The 20,343-nt window shown below is 39.2% G+C and overlaps 1 protein-coding gene across 5 annotated transcripts; it reads left to right on the top strand.

Annotated features, from left to right (window-relative positions):
- Positions 1 to 1,816: 1,816 nt before the first annotated feature.
- Positions 1,817 to 19,069, top strand: PM20D2 (peptidase M20 domain containing 2). 5 transcript variants are annotated; one of them, XR_012054955.1, is made up of 8 exons: positions 1,817 to 2,791; positions 2,867 to 3,015; positions 6,592 to 6,734; positions 9,747 to 9,901; positions 11,951 to 12,086; positions 13,615 to 13,931; positions 16,300 to 16,407; positions 16,941 to 17,071. XR_012054955.1 is itself a non-coding variant. In XM_030267573.4 (7 exons), the coding sequence occupies exons 1-7, from the start codon at positions 2,360 to 2,362 to the stop codon at positions 17,141 to 17,143; spliced, it is 1,326 nt and encodes a 441-aa protein (XP_030123433.4). In that variant the 5' UTR covers positions 1,833 to 2,359; the 3' UTR covers positions 17,144 to 19,069. The 5 variants fall into 5 exon arrangements, 1 of the variants encoding a protein (XP_030123433.4); XR_012054957.1 differs by having other exon boundaries at positions 1,821 to 2,791; positions 13,796 to 13,931; XR_012054954.1 differs by having other exon boundaries at positions 13,615 to 16,407.
- The last annotated feature ends 1,274 nt before the right edge of the window (positions 19,070 to 20,343 follow it).

Genomic DNA, 20,343 nt, shown 5'->3' on the forward strand with positions numbered 1-20,343 from the left:
GAAAAAATACATGAGGTTTTCTTTTTCTCTCCTTACTAAAACTTAAAGTGGGAGCCAGCTTTTTCCATGAGTGCAAAAATGATTGAGTTTGATGTATGCCTAGAATGACTGTTCCTAAAGAATACTGGTCTGGCACTATCCTCAGGAACATTCTGCTTGCTCCAAAGGGCTTCTAGCACGAAAAATCCCTTGGCAAATAGATCTGAATTATGTGACCCTTTGCTGAGTATGTGCCTCCCCACCTGTTGACAAATACTTACTGTATGTATCCATAAGGATAGTTCAACACGTGTCCAGGGTTCAAACAAAGTTCAGCACGTTTTGGGGTTGATGGCTTTATTCCACTTGGAAGAATTTGGGGGTGGAGGAAAGAACCAACCATAACCATAATACTTGTCAACATATTTGTAGTATGTTTCAAGGGTAAAAATAGCTCATGACAAATGTAAAGCATGGGAGCCTGAGCTCTTCTTGGAGTGACTGAGAGTCCTGTAGGGTTTGAGTGTCACTAGGAAAAGAACCTCCCCCGTCTTCTGTGGAGAGGGGAAACCTGCAGTTCAGCACCTCTCTAGCTGACAGAAAAGTTGTGGAGAAAGAATACAGTGGATAAATGAATAAAAAGGGAAATTATGGTAACTAAATTAATAAAGAAAAAAAAAACCCAGAATTTGTAATTTTGATCCTGTTGACTTCAGTTTTTGCCAGGTTCAATAGGCAGGTTCCTTGCTATGTAGCTTGTACCTAAAAACTCCTGACAAGCTGGCTCTCACAGGCCTGGACTGCAGAAATCCCAGAGAACTGTAAAGATGTAACCTGCATCCAGACAGACAGGGCTCTTGGTTGGAAAAAAAATGAAGGTGTCGAAGAAGGCAGGGTGCTTCCAAGGCAAGAAGAGGCACAGTACACCTTGCACTTGAATGCAATCTCTGGGTGTCGTGATAGCAATGCATGTATGTAACAAGGCATGTGTTCCATCAACATGTTGTGCCAAATTAGGTTCTTAACCCAGTGTGCAAGAGGCCAATCCACACTCAGAGTCAGGTATTTGATTTATTTACAGTTCTGCAAAAGAAAGGCATGCTGGGTGGCACATCCACTATCAAAACATTTCACTACTTACGCATTTTAGCAAAGGCATGATTGTTCCTTGGCTACAAGTTACATAGTTCTACTACTACTTAGTGTTCTATTTTTTATTGGTGAGTTCCTCTCTTCTTGTGCTAATTAGTCCACTTACTCAGTCTTTCTCTTCTTTTGAGTCAGGGGGCCATGAATTGGTGGTTACAATCTCCCTCTGCCACAATTACATTTCACACAGTTAGAGCTGATTTCAGCACAGTTGCTGAAATCAGCTCCAACTGATTTCCAGCTAACAACTCAGTTGTTAGTTTCTTCCTTATCATGGGAGCTGTGCCAAATGTCCTTGTGGTCTGTAAATTCTGCATTCTTTTTACCCATAATCAGCAGGACATCCTTCTTCCCAAGCTTTTTTAACACCACCCTCTCCCCACAAGGTCTGAGATCACTGAAGCACACTAAGCCCTAAAGTTTAACAAGGCAATTCTTCCAATACGTAATTTATCTTTCTAATATTTTACGTTGGTTTTGGCTGGTGTGAAGTTAATTTTCTTCACAATGGCTGGCATGGGACTGTGTTTTGGATTTGTTCTGAACACAGGGTTGATAATATAGAGAGGGTTTTGTTATTGCTGAGCGGGGCTTACACAGAGCCAAGGCCTTTTCTGATTTCTGTGCTGCCAGGCTGGGGAGGGCCCTGTGGGAGCTTGGGAGGAGACACAGCCCGACAGGTGACCCCAGGTGACCAAAGGGACATTCCAGACCACGGAACATCATGCTCGGTATATAAGGCAGGGGAAGAAGGAGGAAGGGGAGGACGTTTGCAGTGATGGTGTTTGTCTTCCCAAGTCACTGCTGGGTGTGATGGGGCCCTGCACTCCTGGGGATGGCTGAACACCCGCCTGCCCATGGGAAGCAGTGAATTAATTCCTTGCTTTGCCTGTGTGCGCGGCTTTTGCTTTCCCTGTGGTACTGTCTTTACTTCAACCCGTGAGTTTCCTGCCTTTACCCTTCCGATTTCCTCCACGATCCCGCGGGTGGGGGAGGCTGCGGGCGGGCCCCGAACCTCCGCCGGCTGACCGGGGGCCGCGCCAGGCACGCTGGGGCGGGGAGTTCCGGCTGGCCGCCGCCTGTAGGCCAGGCCGTGACTACGAACTACGTCTCCCACTGTGCCTCGCGGCGAAGAGAGGGGATAAAAGGGGGAACAGCTCAGGTGTCGCGCCGGGGAGCAGGTGCGGGCGGCGGGTTCAGCTCGGGACCGGACCGGTGCTCCCGAGGCCTCATGCAGCCGCAGGAGCCGCCGGAGAGCGGCCCTGCCGCCGCGCTGGAGGCGCTAAAGCAGCGGGCGTGCGAGAGCGTGGATCTGAACGCTGCGCGTCTGGGCGCGCTGAGCCGCGACATCTGGAGCCGTCCCGAGCTGGCGTACGCGGAGCGCCAGGCGCACGACGCCCTGACCCGCTTCTTCTCCGGCGGGGACCTGCCCGGCGCCGCCTGGGCCGTGCAGCCGCGCTACAAGCTGGGCACAGCTTTCCGCGCCGACTGGGGCACGGCGGCCCCGCAGGACCCGCTCCGCCTCGCCTTCCTCTGCGAGTACGACGCGCTGCCCGGGCTCGGGCACGCCTGCGGCCACAACCTCATCGCCGAGGTGGGAGCCGCCGCCGCGCTGGCGCTGAAGGCCGCGCTGGAGAGCCTGGCGGAGCCCGTGGCCGTGCAGGTGAGAGCCCTCCCGGGGAGCGGGGGTGAGCACTCCCTGGCAGCCCCTGACTCTCTGTGCGCCTCTGTGCTGCAGATCACCGTGCTGGGGACGCCCGCGGAGGAGCAGGGAGGAGGCAAAATAGATCTCATCAAGGCTGGAGCGTTCGATGGCCTGGATGTGGTTTTCATGGCCCACCCCTCGCAAGAAAACGCTGCTTACCTGCCCGACGTGGCCGAGCATGAGTGAGTGGGTGGGTTCCGGTGGGAAGAGGTGGTTTGTTATTAGACTTTTGTCCCCTCCTGAGAAGGGGACCTGGTTTAGCAGTGGCTGAACCCGGAGCCTTGCAGGTGCCCTTCAGACAAAGGTATTTGCAATCAGCTAAGGAGCCAGGTTAGTGTTAGGGAACGGCACTCTGAGCCGTTCTTCAAAAGTGCTGTGTTCAGCCTAGTGCTCAAATCCCTGCCTGATCTGAGATAATCTTTCATGTATCCCAAAAATCCATCTTTTGTTCCGATGTTTCTTTTAAACATTCATGTGATTATGCTATATATTGAAGTAGAATTTAAAGATACGACTTCAGGGTCTTAAGGGTCATCATTCAGTGTTTTCCTGGATGCCAGTCATGTGGTCCTCTATGCATTTTTAATCAGTTTGGACGGTGTTTCAGGGTTTGCCTTCCTCCTTTTGAAAAGAACTGGCTAGCTAAGCCTGACTGAAGTTTAGATCTGTAGTAACTTCCACACTAAATTTAGTCACGGCCATGTTTTATGTATTAACTTGCATATCAACTTTTTGATTTTGATCCAAAATAGTACTTGTCTTTCCTTCTTATTTGCCCGCAGTGTAAGGATGGACAGCAGTCCTGTCCAACACTGCTGCCTTTTCTGCGAGCCATATAACTCTTTGAAGATTATACCTTGTTGTCTTCTGATTAGCCCTGATGTTCAGAGATAGCACTGGCTCACTTGTGCTTTGGGTCACTTGACTTATCTTAAAGTACACTTTGCTGGATGTGCATCCCCAGAATTGTACACAGTACATGAGGTGCAATTGCCTTAGATCTTACTCAGCTGCTGCATGGACCATAGTGTTTCCTTATAATTTTGGAGATAGCTGGAATGTTTGAGACATCCTCTTCAGTAATTTTCAAGCAATCAACGCTTAGGCAAATGCTTGATCTTTACGTACATGATTTTTAAAAAGTGCTTTGGAACTTCATTCTTTTCTTGCTCTGCCTGTCTGCAAGGCCATGCTGTTCTTCCTTTGGTGTTGTAAACATCCGTTTCCACAGTGTCCCAGCAGCAGTCTGCCAGCAGGTTTTGTTCCTACATGTTATGTCACATTTTTCTATGTTTTATGTGATTCATGATCTTAGAGGGTCTTACCTTGCAGAGACTCCACTAGTAAAGTCCCTCCAGTGCAACAGTTTTTACAGGTATTATATTTGACTGTCTCAGACTAAATTCTGAATTATTTAAATAAGTTATTTTCCTGTCATTTATGACACATACTGGGAACTGTTTTCAGATTGTTTGTGCTACTGCCCAGCTCTGATATGCTTGATTTTACTGACCGTTTTGCTATTACCAGGGCTGTTTCTCTGCTTTGATAATTTGATTCTGTAATTGCCAAGTTACATGGTAAAACAGACAGGGTTAGTCTTCATTACCTCACCAGTCTTCATTACCTCTGCTGTATTCCTTCTGTGTGTTTCTAAAGCATCTTAACTGGTTGTTGTGCCCTCCTTCAAGACTTAGCTCAACTTGCCATTTCTTTACCTTAAGACTATAATCTTCAAGATGTAGATGTAGTTTTCAATTATAGTTTTGTCTTTCTGCTTGCAGTAACCTTTTGAGTTTGATACAGTAAGATTTGGAAATCTCTCCTCAGAGGTCAAGATCGGCATTAGGATCTAAGTCCTAGGTAGCCTTTGAACATGGAGGAGGCATGGAATTGAAGTGCTGAATGAAACAACTTACTACCTCCAAAAGCTTGAAATACTGAGTTTGTCATATTTTATGTAATTATGAGGTTTCAAAGGTAGAAAGACAGTTTTTCTAATTTTAATTGGTCTTTGGTTGTTTGCAGGGAGTTTAAGGACTGGTAATCACTAAGTTGCTAGTATTTCTGTGTCTGCAATTCTGAAAGCTGGCTTGTGCCTGAAATAAGATTAGCATATTGGGATAACTGGTGAATACAAGCCAAAGTTTGTTGATGCTTATTCACTTACCCATCACTTAATCAGCATATTTATTGTTGGACAAACAGGATCCACATTCTTCTGCTGGTATTCTTAAACTGCCTTAGGGTGTTATTATTCTGCAAAATCTGTTGGGTTTTTCTGAGTGTCTGTGACATTTGTGTAGCAAAAGAAGTACAAGAAAAAGAATGCTGAAAGAACTTTTTGAAATAAGAAGCACATGTTCCTTGTGGAAGAGAATACTGAAGCATGACTTTTTGCTGTACTTTGACTTCTTTCTATTTTTTTGAGAATGACCAGGGATCTTTGTGAGTTGATTTGAGGGGTTGCAGTCTAATACTTGGGATATCAATGGGCAAGTTTCTTACACTTCTTAATGATAATAAATTTTAAATAAAATTCCTAGTCTAGAGAATGGGTTCTGTAATTGTCTGGGAAGATTAGTGGGGATTGAAAAAGGCAAGCTTAATTTGGATTGCAGCAGTAGTAAGAGATGTTTCCTATTGCAACAGTGCACTGCATTGTGTCCCTCTGACATCCCGAATTTAAGTGCTGGTGTTAACTTGCAGCTGTGACATTGTTCTGAGCACAAGGGGTCAGTTCAGGATAACTGGTTAAGTTGGCATTTGTGCAACACAGAGGGACAGGCAAGTTAGGCTGGTCATGGCTGGATAAGAGACAGGTTGTGTGTCTTGGGATAGGAGGAATGCTTGAAGATTGAGTTTTTTCTATAAAGGAGTGGATATGGAGTACGGATTGTTTTGTGTATTTTATAAATAGTGAGACCTTATATGTAGATGTAGATTTAATATTTTCCTCTTTTGTGAACAATTCTCATATAGTCTGAAATACTAAGTTATTTTGTAAGGCTAATATTAATGGCCCTCAGATGAAGCAAATAATTAATTTTATTTAATATGTTAATATTCAATGTATTGTGCAATATTTTATGACTTTTTGAAGTTGGAGGATAGTCTTTGCATTAGATTTCTTCCTTGTTGCAAGCCTTTCTACCACATTTTTTGAAGGGTGCCAGGAGAGAACATCCTTGCTGTAGCATACTAATGTGTATTTTAGAATAGGCTGTGCTTTTCCATACTTGTAAAACTTGACTTTTTTTATTTAGACATGGGTTATATGTGATCTTACATACTTTTGCTATCCTACATACTGTCCACATTTTATTTGGCAAGAATTAGGACGCTTAACTTCCAGTTTTGAATCAGAGAACAGGATTTGTTATCCTCTGAGAAAAGTGTTTTTAACTTTAAGTCTCAGAAGAGTTAGGCAGTATATAAAAGGTGGTGGAGAAATTTAATATGTGAAATGTGTACTCTTCAGGAAAAAGCTACATAAAAATGTTACCAGTAACTCCCTTGCCTGACTGGCTCTTGGTATCATTACATTCTGCTGGTTTTCTAGAAATCTTTCAGTGTTTTTTTGCACTCAAAGATAGTTTATCTATGCAACAGTCTAGTGCCAGGTAAATTGTTTGGTGTTATGCTGCACAAAATTTAAATAACATAAATTTGTGGGAACAAAAGGAAGTTTTTAATTTCAAAGTTTTTTTCTTTTTCAGTGAATGAGAAACAAATAAGCAATGCCTTTTATTTCCTAGTGTGACTGTGAAATACTATGGAAAAGCTTCTCATGCTGCTGCTTATCCTTGGGAAGGAGTTAATGCATTAGATGCTGCTGTTCTTGCGTACAACAATCTGTCTGTTTTAAGACAGCAGATGAAACCGACCTGGAGAGTTCATGGTGAGATCTTTCTTAAACCTAATGTCCAGCAAGTTAGAGTTTAGGCTGCTGAAGTACTAACACAGAATATCACACATTCCAAAGTATCGCACTAAGGCACTAAATTAGTATAGTCACTTCAAATATTATGAAACAGCACCATTTCATTTAAATGGTGTGTCTGCAATTTTTACAATCATGTCAGCATCCAGAAATAACCACTCAAAATAGGCTGAGAGGTCAGATTTGACAGGGGACTCTGAGGTATAGGCTAGACCAATTTTAAGTCTTGAAGTTGCAGTTCAGAAAAAGCAAAAGAAATACAATGCAAGGTTTATTTTGGTACATGGCCTTGAACTCCTTAGTATATGTGGGTTTGCAAAAGTGTAAGATGAAATGCTTCCAAAAAGTGAAGTATTACTTATGGCATCACTTTTTGAGTAGACATTCTATTAATTAGATAGCATTTATTGGGAGGGTTTAGTGGTCTGGAATGAAATTTGTTTGGTGAAGTACAAAAAACAAGTGATGAGAGAAGATCATAGTCCTGGTTAGTAGCCCAATCAACTAGACGTTCACTGTATTCTAATATTTAATATCTAGTAGGTTTTGAATTAGAAAGGCCATTTTGCAGTAAGATATGTTAACCATTATGCTTGATTTGTTCTCTTTCAACATCATACATTTCTACCTATAAAGTGAGGAAGGTGCAAAAGGTGAGGTGAAGCTGCCCTATAGCTATAAACTCAGTTTTCCTTATTGTACCCAAGACATTTTTTTCCAAGTTCAAATTAAGAAACTTTACCAATTCTACAGGACTTTTGAATGTAGAGCTGTTTATTTGGAATATTTGTTATGAGCTAAAAATTCTTCCAGATGTTCTGAGCTGATCATTATGTGTCTAGGCTGTTTATGCTGTATATAATACAAGTGTGCATTTCTCTCCAGGTTATCTGGATGGAGTCCTAATCCTTTTGACTATAGATGAAGCTATTTGCAGTTCTGCTGTGCAGCATGCCCAAATCAATTTCAGACAGCAGGCACAGCCTGCTCTGCTCTATCCTATTTCTCTGTAGAAAACAAGGCACATAATTAAGAGTTGGTGTCTGCACCCCATGTGTTGCAGGTTTAAGGCTGAAGATGCCTAAGTCTTCTGTTGAATCTAAGCCTAACCCCTAAATATAGCTTCCTTTGTAGTTTCTAAAGGTTAACACAGATAATGCTGGCAAAAAATCTAAGTACCTAAACAAGCCTTCTGGAGGTTACGCATCCTGAACAGCAGCAAAACTGTTGTGTTGACATAGCTGCTGTCATAAACCCAATTTTTCAAAGTGGAAATATTTAAATTACTTCTGGGAAAGGACAAGCAGCCAGAGTGAGATTGAATTTTAGGAATGCTTTTTTTACAACATTATGTAGGAGACCTCATGTTGTAGACTTTCTGTATAATCAGTGGCTGAATTAAGTGATCCTAAAAATAGTAGTGTTGCACCACTTACAAAAACTGAAATAATTTCCATTGCTTGAAGTCTAGAATTTCTAACCAATGTTTCATGTACTGAAATATTGTTGTCTTGAATTAATCTGAGATTTTGATGTTACGTTTCTTCTCTGCTTATGAGTCGACTATATGTTGCCCCCTTAAAAACAAGAACATAGATTTTTTTTCCCTGCTCAAGAAGTTGTATTAAACAGGTTGCAAAAAAAAGTTTCCATCCAGAAGGGGCAATTGGGTGCTACTAATAGTGTGTAGGCAGCCTTCTTGTAATTCAGGTCTGCTGTCCAGTCCATATTGCAGTTGTATTGAAATTTAACTGTAGACCTATTCAGACTCTCTCCAGTTCCATTTACAATTGTGCTGGACAAGACAAGTGAAAACTGTTTACTCATGAAGCTACTTGTTCTGAGAAAGCTTGTTATGGGTATGTGTCATGCAAATTTGCATTAATACTTACTACTTCCTTTCTTGTGATATCTGTCCCTCTCATCTGAGCTGTTCCTATTGTTATGGACAAATACTGATACTGGATTAATTCAAGACTTGTTTTTTATTTTGATTGTACTTGATACTGAAGGGGGTGAAGTTCATAATCTTAGTGGGTTTTCTGCACCAAAAGAAATGCTTTGTTGTCTATTTCAAACAAATTAGTGCTGTCTCTTCAGGCCTCAGTGACACACATCAGTAACTTGTGCAATATTTCCATTTAAGGTAGAAGTTTATCAGGTTCTACAGAAAACAAATCTAATTCCACATAAAATAAATTGAGGGTAGAAGGCCAGGGAAACCCCCTCTTGGAAGCAACTAGCTGTTAGTGCAGTGACATCTAATGTGGAACTGGGATCTATGATGTGTTCTTGTCGAAATGTCTAAATATTACTGTATTTTATGGAAATGCCTTTGATGCCATAATGGTAAAAGATGTAGTCACACATTTCCTCGAAGTAGCACTTTCAGCTCAAACCTCACTTGTGACTAAAGTTACATGTATTGTACATTCCAGTATTTCTGAAGAAGTAATAATATGAGCAATCTAAATGAACTTTCTGTGCACTGCAATACTTACATTATTCTAGTATTGCTGAGAAACTGATACAGTTTTTCTTCAAGCTCACAAAATAAGTTGGAAGCATTCTAATTGAGGAAACATTTAAAAGTTGGAATCCACGTTATCCTGTATAGCATTTTTTTTTTCTTGTTGGCAGACAGATTAGTTTATGACTCCAGTGCATTGAATTTTAGAGCATTAATTAGAAATGCTAGTTTGGCTTGACTCTAGGATGTAAAACAGATGTCTAACCAAAGAATGCTGTGAAATTGTGCTTAAAGACATGTACCACGTAATCTGACACAATGAAGAAACTTTGTCCACATGCTGCATTTTTTACATTCTTTGTATGTCATGCTCAGCTGATGGTTTGTTGTTTTTGTTTATATGTTTATAGTTCTTGACACAGGAATTTAATGACAGGGCTGAAGATTAAATTGCATCAATTGGATTTAATACTGACAACACAACTTTTCCCTTTCTGCAGGTGTAATAAAAAATGGTGGTGTGAAACCTAACATCATTCCTTCTTACACTGAACTAGAGTTTTATTTGCGTGCTCCTTCAAGGAAAGAGCTTTCTGTTCTGACAGAGAAGGTTGAAAACTGCTTCAAATCTGCAGCAGTGGCCACAGGATGCAGGGTAAGAATATATTAATTGTCATGTGTTTCTTTTACACAGACCAGAACAGGAAATCAATATTTACTGTGTCTGTATAGTGTTTAGCTGAAGTAAATCTAAATTACGGTTACCCTTTTTGCTGTTCTGTTGCTTTGTGTCCTGAAAGGAGGCTTTAGTTTATAAATAGAATGCCACAGAATCCTAGAGGAATCTGTGTTGGGAGAGACCTCTGGAGGTCATCTGGTCTACTTCTCTGTTCAGAGCAGAACCAATTACAGCAGGCTGCCGAGTGCTGTGTGAACTTTTGAGTATTTCCAAGGATGAAATTCTACCACCTGTCTCAAAAAGTGCTCTACACACCTCATGGTGAGCAGGAGTTATCTTAATGTTTATGCTGCAATGACTTGAGCACTGACACAGGTCTCCTGCAGAGATTGCATTGTTTCTATCTTTGGAGATACTCAAAAGCTGCCTCAGTATGGCTCTGGGAAACCACTCTAGGTGACCCTGATTGAACAGGGGAACTGGACAAGATGACCTCAGTAGGTACTTTCCCACATCAACCCTCTGTAATTCTGTTGTATCCAGTGGGAATTTCCTATGTTGCATCACATTGATATCTGAGACGTCTGGTTCTGCCTTCTCAGTACCCTTCCCATCTGGTAACTAGACAGCAGTAAGATGCCCTGCTAACCTTCTGTTCTGTGAAGGCTCAGCAGATCAAGTTCTTTCAGCCTGTCTTTGTACATAGTGTTCTACACCCAGTAATCTTTGTGGCCTTCCCCTGCCTTAGCTCCAGTCTTGATTTGAGGAGAAATTAAACAAACACAGCACCAGATGTGGTCTCACAGGTGTTGTCTACATCAGTAAAAAAAATACTAAAGCACTAATGGCACCACTCTCAGTTGCAGATGAGTGCTACAAGTAACATGCAGCAATGTGGTGTTTTGTGCCACTGATTATAAAACACTTGGAGCTTGCATGTCTTGTTTCATCTGAGCCAGACATGTTGTCATGGAAAGCTAGACTTGGTCATGCAGTTTCTGGTCTTAAATTAGTGTCCTGTAATTTCTTTTTGTTTTGCTGTGGGTGATGCTTCTATCCTACAGATAGTGCTGCTAGGCTCAGAAACCTGGGAGGCTTGATGGCAAACCTCACCTGTAGAAACAAGCAAAACAGGTATTAAGTCTTCTGTCTGTTTTCTTCCCATATTCTTGGTCATTAGGTCCATTGCCCTGTTAAACAGCAGGCTCATGTAGCAACTGAGTAATTTTTCAATTAGCATTCTCATTTCTTTTGCTTTTAGTAAATGAAAGTATGTCTCCTCTAAGCTGGTTCAAGCAGTATGATTACCTTTTTTGTGTTGCTAAGATAGATGGTTCTACTTGCTCAATTAATTGCAAGCTTATTGCAAGACTAATTCAGCTGTAAAAAGAATGTATGTGATCATCAAAACAAATAGATATGGGTTATGTGAATGTTAGCATGTCACTTTTACAGTTTTTTTGAGACATTAGAAGTTATTTTCCTACTGGGTCTTCTTCACTATATCTAGAAAAGAGTTTCAGAAAGTGCACTTTATGCAAAATGGAAGTTAAGACCTCTTCAAATTTGACATTGATAGTTTTTTCCATTTGTTTTCAAATTTCTTACCTGTATGAAGCCATTTCATGAATGGGGCTGTAGTTATTGGAAGCATTCTAAAAAAAGGTAATATACAGTTTGATAAAAGCCTATGTTTATTTCTATGTAGTTTAGTAATACCTGCAGGTGAAATCATTAGACACTGTTACAGGAAATATTTGTTTCCTATTATTGGCAAAAATTTTGAAATCCTTTCTCATGGAATTTGGCTGTCTAGTGCAAACTGAACAGAACACCAGCTGTGTTTTGATGGAGGGTAATATTTGGCAGAATGTTGTATTTTTGAAAGAAACTTAGCACTTATGTCTGTTTTGCCTTGGGTTTGAAGTCTGGATTTGTAGGGGGGTTTTTTTGGCCCTCAGATTTTTTACATTGAACTGGCTTGCACTGGAGAAAAACTTACAATAATTTGGGGTTTTTGTCTAGGTGGAAATAAAAGGTGGTGAAAATGATTACTACAATGTGCTTCCAAATAAGAGCCTGCAGAAAATTTACAAGGAGAATGGGAAGAAGCTTGGAATAGATTTTATATCAGAAGATGCTATCTTGAATGGTTTGTCAGGTAACTCCAACTGCATTTTTCATTGTGTCTTAAGTTTAGGTTGATCGAGGTTCAAGTGTATAAAATAACAAATTATAACTAAGTTAAACACAGTTTGGCCAGAAGAAAAAGCCGAATTACAAAGCTAAAGCTCTGTAGAAGGTTTATATATCTGGCCTGTGTTTCTGTATTTCTATAGAAGCTAAGAACAGGTAAGAAAAGCAGTAAACAGCTTGTAATAGTTCTGAAAATATTTCAAGTAATAAACAGTTTGGTTGGGGGAAGGGCTGGAAAGCTAAGAGCAGTCTTTCTGGGAACATGAGGATGTGTAATGAATTGTCTCTCATTCTATGGCTTTAAAATACAGAATCCTGGTTTGCTATAAATGGGGATGAGACTTTGTAGGAACCGTGTTTAATAATATTTTCCAAGGTTACATATAAACAAGTCTACTAGAATCTAACAATTATTTTAGAGGGAGGTTTTGAAGAGATTTATAACTTGAAGTTTAAGTGTCTCACTAACTCTAATTTAATCTTTTCATTAACAAGTAATTACATGCTTCTAATTTTAATTCATGAGTTCAACAGATTAGTTTTCCAAAGGGTGCTCTTCAAGTAGGTGTTCGCTTTTGGCTCTTGACTGTCTCAAACTATTTAACTTTTTTGGTCTCTGAGCTATAACAGAAATGGCAATTCTTGAATACTTAGGTGGGTTTCTTGTTATCCTTAACACTTTTTTTTTTCAGAATCTTCCCACAGGAACTCTGTTCAAGAAGTGTCAACTTCTGCTCATACTTTTAGGCTTCACTACTGATCTGAACTGTATTTATGAACATTTTTACTCCATTCATGCTAAAGGTTTTTCTCTTAGAAGGAAGATACTGTTCTTAGTAAAAAGTTATTTTAATTAGTTTGATTGTGGTACTTGTCTTCTCTATATTAAATTCAGATTATCTTTGGAGTTTGGAGAAATTTGGTGTCTAGGAGCAGCCCTCCAAACTTCTTTTTTTGGCAGGGAAGACATTGTATCTAAGGATATTCTTGGTGTCTAATGGTGATGGGATTTTTTCTGTTTCTTACTTCCCTTCCAAATTAAAATGGTGTTTCATTGTCTTGTGTTTAAAAACAAATGCTGACTTAAGGCAGATTTCCTACTACTTTCTTCAGTGTAATACAAATAAGATTTACTGCTTTTCTTGTTTAGCAAAGAAGGGGGCTGAGGAACCTTAAAATGTTTACTGTAGTGCAACTTTCTGGAGCTCTGCTGGTTGGTTCCTCCAAACCATTATAATGAGGATGATCATGAATATCAGTGATTTTGCTTTTGTTCAGAGGTTTTGAAGTGAACTTTTCAGAGACACCCAGCTGCAATAGGGCTTTCATATGTAAGTTATATGATATGTTCAATGTTAACTATTAACTTGCTTAAACCAAAACTCCCTGTTTGGGTGTTCTGTCCTTGAATTGCGTGTCAGATGTCAAAATGTGCTTGAGCAATTGCTTTATCTCATACTGCAGTAGGGTTTTACTGGATTTTCTTTCCACAGCTTCTCTTCTGAATTTTTACAGTGGGAATTCAGGAGAGATAACAAAGCACGGTTTCCAGAACCATAGGAGTGGAACTTTGTATGCTACCCATTTCTGGGGGGAGTTGAGTATTTTGTGTCATCTTTTTCAAGACCTCTATTTCTGTTTAGTTTTCATGTGGTTTTCAATGTTTTCTTTTAGGATGTCAGTTTCTTCTGTTGAAAGGGAAGGAAGATAGCTCAGTTGCTTCTCCATGTCTGTGCAGCAGAACAGTCGTTAAGAGCTGAGCGCACTCGCTGCCACCTCTGCCTGGGTATTAGTGTCGCTCTGCTCCCAGGTATCGCTTTAGGCAGATAAGCATCACCAAGGCTTCCCTGAGTACCCCAAATCACAGGCTCTGGGTGTGCCCCGTGCAGCTCTACTCACTGGGCACACAGCCAGGGGGATGCAACATAATGTGAGACTGAACTAGCTTGGACCAGGTGCCAGGACCTGTTTCTTCTTCTACTGTTCATAGGGTAGATTTACTACAGAATATCCATAACCCTTTAAAGCAGATGGCTTAGTTAAACACGTCTTAGTTGAGGCACCCATGCCTGTGATAACTTAATCAAGTCAAAAATGTAGTATTCATGGGGTTTGTTGGCTTCCTGTGCACGAAACTGATAAAGAAGATCTTAAGAAGATCTAGTATATTTGAAAAATCCACTTTTGAAGCTTGGGACTGTATATATATGTTTCCTGGAATCTTTTGTGTTTTCCTCTCTGTTCATGTTTGTGGCAATACTGACTCCATTAAATGTGCAGTGACTTGAAGAGGCTTCAGGATATATTTTTGAGAAGCTGGAACTCCCATATCTTTCTGTTGAAGATAGCGCAGGATTATGTCTATTACATTGATAACTGCAATTACTTATGTTTCCAGAAAGAATCGCAATCTGTGTGTCTAGCAAACATACAATTTCTGATGTTCTAAACGTACCACTATGTTATTCCTATAAAGGATGTAATATTTTGTCTGCTATAGGGGAAGATTTAGCTGTCACATTTTTATTAAAAGCTGCCTGGATTTTGCCTCTCCATATTACTAGAAAATACCCAATTTAAGTGTCTTCTACTCAGCAAAAATAACATGTCAACTGGTAGTATATTGAATATGGATATAAATTTAGGAGGAATGACATGACTGAGAGCTGTGATGCAGTGAAATTTCTAGTATTTCATTTGCTAAGTGAGAGCAGGGAAAAGAGCAGCACAGTCATTGCAGCAGTTTGTGTACTGGGACTTAGTAAGGCATGTCTAGAGCTCTTGATTTATTCTGGAGTGTGCAGAACTTCTGGTTTGTCTGTCCAGATTGACCAAAGAATGAATCAGTAGTGTGAACTACTGGAAATTAAAATAACTTATTGCTGTGCCAAGAGTTGGATTTTCTTCAAATGCATCCTGAATTTATGGGAAGAGATGTTTTTGAACAAGCATTGCTGTTTCCCTTACCTGTAAGCAGAGTAAATAGCAAACTCTTGTCCTCATAACGTAGGCTCTATGGACTCACTTCCAGTAACTATAGGCTTCCAAGTAAAATCTGTATTCTTCAATCATTTAGTTACTAAATCTTAAGGCACTAGCAATATCTCCTCTTCATAAAGTATCACACTATAGAGGCTACCTGATGTGTTAAAATTTAAGTTTTATACACCATTGCTAAAGAAACAAATTCTTGAGTCTCTGGCCCCAAAAAAGTTAATTGAGATCTTACTGGGTCATCCCTATTTTCCCCTGATAAAAAACAATGCTTCCTCTGGATTTCACAATAACTGGTATGTTGATTTCTTCAACTTCGAAATGTCATTTTAACAAGTAATGAGTGGATTGCTTGTTTGCGAAAGCAAGAAAAAAAACCAAACACTTGGGATGTAGTTGTAGACTCTTGGATGATTTACCATGAATAATCTTCTACTTTGGGATGATATAATTCAGTAGATAAGGCTGTGAGATAGGTGCTTGATAACATACTGAAAGTGATAGGCAAGAAAGAATCATCATTAAAATCTGCAACATTGCTATCTGGTGTTTTTCTACAAAGCCCTAGCATTTTGTCTGGAGTTTAATTCTGAATTTATTTCAAGGGTGCTTGTGCTGTTGAGATTTCCATAACTCAATAATCAGTAATAATCAAAACACACGGGGCTAAAAACAGTTACTCTCAATTTGTTTTTGTTTAAAGATAAATAGTTTCTACTTTAGTCCCCTACAGAATGCTGAATATTTTTGTATTGGTGAGAAGCAGGAATTGTTTGACCTAGTTCTGAAGGGCTCTAACAGGGAAATATCTGAAATGCCTGACACTCCCAAGGTTTGCTGCTTTCCTGTTTCTGAATTAACAGATTAATATTAGGAGATGCTTGATAAAAATTAGTAGTAAAAGGTATAGGAACATGCTGATACATCTTCCTTGCAGTCCAGTAACTGATCATTGATCAGAAGTGCACTGGAGAGCAGCATCTAAAGATGGATAGTTAGGGAAAACACCTTGGTGACAGGAAATGTTTGTATGGATAATGTCTCATTAGAAATGTTCTCATTTTAGTGTTTGGGGCAAAGGATACTCTATTTTAGATAGGGGCTGCATGTCTATCATGCATTTGCTTACAGCATTCAAAATTGCCCAAAGCTTTTGGTTAAGAAAATCTCTCTGCTGCTCCTAGGTTCCACAGACTTTGGTAATGTTACATTTGTGGTCCCTGGGATTCATCCTTATTTCTATATTGGCTCTGATGCATTGAATCATACTGAGCAGTACACAGAAGCTGCAGGTGAGTGAAAGTGAAAACAGTTCACATTAATAGTAGAGTTGCAGAAAAAGCTGACAAATGTAGAATTTCTTGGTTTGTGTTTGAGGTTATATGTATATGGGTAGGATAGCCACTCCTCATACTAAAAGATAATATCATCTAGACAAAAGAAATTGGAATTGGAAGGATTATCTGTAACAGCATATTCAGAAGAATTTCTAAACATGAGCCGAAAGATAAAAGTCATTTTTACTCCTAAAATACAGTACTTTTGAAACATAACAGTGCTAGCTTATAAAACTCCACATTTTCTTAAGAGCATAATGTGAACATTCAATTCTCCCGTTCTCAATTGTTTCTATCAGTAGCAGAAAATTAAGTACTTGCAAACAAAAAAAAATGTTTTGAGGCATGGGAAAATATGCAAGCAGATATTTAAGAAAATCTTCTTGCAGCTGAAATTTATAATCTTACTTTATAGAATATCCCTTATGCAGTAAATGGTTTAGTATTGGTAATCTAACCTGAAATTCCTCTTACTTTTTTTTCTGCAGGGTCACAGACTGCTCAGTTCTACACCCTGCGCACAGCTAAAGCTTTGGCAATGACAGCACTGGATGTCATTTTCAAGCCAGGTCTGTTAGAAGAAGTCAGGGAAGATTTTAGAGAAGTGAAGCTGAAAGAAGAGGAACAAGCAAATCCAGTAGGACCTAAAAAAGAATCTGGTGTTTCTGAAGGAGCATGTGCATCACACTAAACTTGATTAAAGTATTCTCAGTAGCACTGACTTAATGGAGATGCTGTATTTAAATCCCAGTAGGGGCTGGATAAATACATAGCTGAAGAAATTATGATTTTATTTAATTTGGACTTTAGGAGAAGTAAATAGTATAATTGCTTTCAAAAAATGTGAGATTTCATCTAGCTGTAATGTTTGTGTTTGCTATGGTGATGATTTTCATACAGAGATCTCAAATATGTTCTTTTTAATTTGCAATGTTGAATAAATTATAGTGTTTAGATCCCTTGTCAGTGATTTTCTATGTAGTGCTATATTAATATTCCTTCTAGAGGAAGTATGGCAGTTTGCTGTTCTAAAATAAGCACTTTTCATTCAGTGATCATATGCTGAATCTGATCTGTGAAGCTTTTATAGAATTTCTGGTCAGTCACTTTTCTTGGGACAAGATGGAGACTTAAAAAATGAGCTGCTTTCACTGGAGAGAAGGGGCTATGTTTGGAAATGTACTTAGTTTTGATAATAGTACCTTCTAGCAATGGAAGAAGACTGTATAGGAATGTAGTCTGTAAAGCTTGATTGTCCTGAAGCACATTGATTTTCCTCCTAATAAATTTTGGAGGTATTGTGGAGACGTCATGGATCAGAAAATCAGACTGCAGCTAAACAATTATTTGATTAAATCAACACATTTAAACTACTGCAGGAAAAATTCTGCTCTGAGGCAATACAGGTGTCTACGCAAGGTGTTGCATTAGCTTAACTGAAGGAGGTGTATAAATTTTGCTAAACCAGTGGAAATCTTTGTCACAAAGCTACGAGTGTGGTGCCATGAAGCAATAAATGGTTGTGTTCAAATCCCTCTAGTAAGCTCAGAGGAGTTTGCAGTGAGGACTGCTGGCTTTTTTATCCTGTTTGTTCCCATGTCCTGAGCAAGCAGATATGTTAAGTCTTGCCAGTTGTCCTTTCTATGTGTTGTGTGGTTAGTCCATTTAATCTTTGTTATTTTGCTTTCCAGGGACTTTTATCAAAGTGATGTTTTATGTGCCCAGACACGTTAGGATGTCTTTTAATTCACTGGTTAAAGGATCTCGTGAGTACACAGAAAACAAGTCAGTGCACAGATGGAGTGAGAAAGCAACTCACTGATAAACGTTTTCCTAAGCACAGGTATTACTGTAAGCTTCAGAAAGGAAAGCAGGCAAGCTTTATTTCCTCAGAAAGTCAGAATAACTGTCTTTTAGTTACTGTCTTTTTTCTTTTTTAACAGTCTCTAAATGGTAAAGTCTAAAATTCTGTTCAGCATTTATAGTTTATGGATTTCTATATTCACTTCAATTTAATGATTTCTATATTAATTTTATATTCACTTTAAGGCAGTATCTTTGCTTTCATTGGCAAACGGTTTTCACAGATGGATGTGTGAAATAGATGAAGGTGGGACTCTGAGTTATAAATGTGTCCAGGATAGTAAGTTGAATAGTAAATCCAACGAAATTTGTTCTAAGGTTTGTCAGAGGAACTTTATCCTTAACTTTTAATTTACAGTCTGCCTTGCCAGTTCTTGGACACAACTGCAATTCATTAAGATCTACTGGGTTAAAGGCTAGTACGCTGATTTCTTTAGCACATGTGAGTTTCTATTTCCTCCTGCAAGAACTGCTTAACTCATTGCTTTGCTGTTTTTAAGATGGAGTGTTTGGATCCCACATAGATAGCACATGCTGTGTTGTTGTGTTTCCTAAAAGCTGATATGCATTAAAGCCTTCTCAGTTATTTTTGTCCAGATATCTTGGCTGCATTATATCGAAAATCAGTTAATTAAACTTCTCTGAACTAAAAGTTTGTCTTCCTTTTGTTGTAATCATTGCTGGAATTAAAATGGAATTGAAGTACTGATTAAAGATGAGTTGATACTAATAAAGGAATTTAATTGTGATTGAATTTTCTTGTCCTTTGATTAATACTGGGATGCTGCATGATTCTGATTTTTTTTTCCCCTAGTTTGTTATGATCATGAAAGATTGAGGGTAGTTTAAGCTTTCCATTTTGATCTGTGTTTGTGAAAGTTAATGCTTTTCAAATACAGTATTTAATGTTAGTCTTTATAATCTTATGGAATTGATAGAATAATTCAGAATATGAGCCTGTGAGTGATCACTGAAGGATCCCTGTTAGGCTAAAGCTGGTCTAGCCTCCAGCTTGAAGTGGGATTATCACCAGCACTAGGTCACGTGATCTTGGCTTCATTTGCCAAATCCTTGAATCCTCGTTCAGCCTCTGTTCTCAACTCCCCATGTGAGCTAATTCCAGTTTGTCTCAGAAGGTTCATTCTTGAGGTCCAGAACTAAAGCAGTTTGGGATTTAACCTTGCAATTTTACTATCACAGTGATACTATGTATGTGAGAATTTTATTTCCCATGGGAATAAAACTTTGATTTTCAGTCATTTATGCTTACAATTCACGCATATATGAAAATACCCAGCATGCTTTTTAACTGCAGTCATCCCCAAGCTGTTTGTAATTTAAGAGTATTGGAATATTTGTCAGGAATAGTAGTAGTGAATCAAAACATGTGGGTAATGGACTGTAATGCCTGAAATTATACTGAGCTGTTGATGGCAAATGACAGCTGTGAAAGGATGTGGTAATGATGTCCAGATGTTGTGAAGAACTTACAGCCTCTGCCAGCATATCAAACTACTGTATTTCCTTATTTAGTATTTGTCTCAGAACCTGAGTAAAAGATACATTTGGTTTAAAGCAAAACTAAAAGCACTTGTTTAAAGCAAAACAGAAAATAAAACATGAAATGTGATGGGTTTATTTTTATGAAAAGACTTAATGGAGAGAACTTGCAACCTGCTGTGTTCCTGGTGTAGAAGAGCCCAGCAGTCTTTCTTCAAACCATAAATGGGATGCAGTTTTATGTTGTGAATCTTATTTCTGTAATTGCTTCCCCCTACTGTGAGTGCTCTGTACCTGCTCCCATTGCAGTCACAAGGAGCAGGACTATGTTCCTTTGAGGAAGAGTCATGACACATTTGCTGTTGCAGTCTCTCTAGTATTCACGGAGTGATCTCATAACTTGCTAACAGCATTCCTGAAAAGAGACTTTTATTTAGAGCAAAATGTTTCAGAATAAATAATTTTGAAATAACAAAGAAAAGGTCAGTCTGCATTATTTCCTTTTTACCTGTGAGGTTAGCAATTTTC

This window comes from Taeniopygia guttata, chromosome 3 (genome assembly GCF_048771995.1).
Source record: "Taeniopygia guttata chromosome 3, bTaeGut7.mat, whole genome shotgun sequence".
Taxonomy (NCBI): Eukaryota; Metazoa; Chordata; class Aves; order Passeriformes; family Estrildidae; genus Taeniopygia; species Taeniopygia guttata.

Excerpts from the sequence above, each read along its gene's own strand:
- PM20D2 (XM_030267573.4), top strand. The coding sequence starts at position 2,360 with ATGCAGCCGCAGGAGCCGCCGGAGAGCGGCCCTGCCGCCGCGCTGGAG. Across the intron at positions 2,792-2,866 it reads CGGAGCCCGTGGCCGTGCAG|ATCACCGTGCTGGGGACGCC; the intron begins GTGAGAGCCCTC and ends TCTGTGCTGCAG. Across the intron at positions 3,016-6,591 it reads CCCGACGTGGCCGAGCATGA|TGTGACTGTGAAATACTATG; the intron begins GTGAGTGGGTGG and ends TTTATTTCCTAG.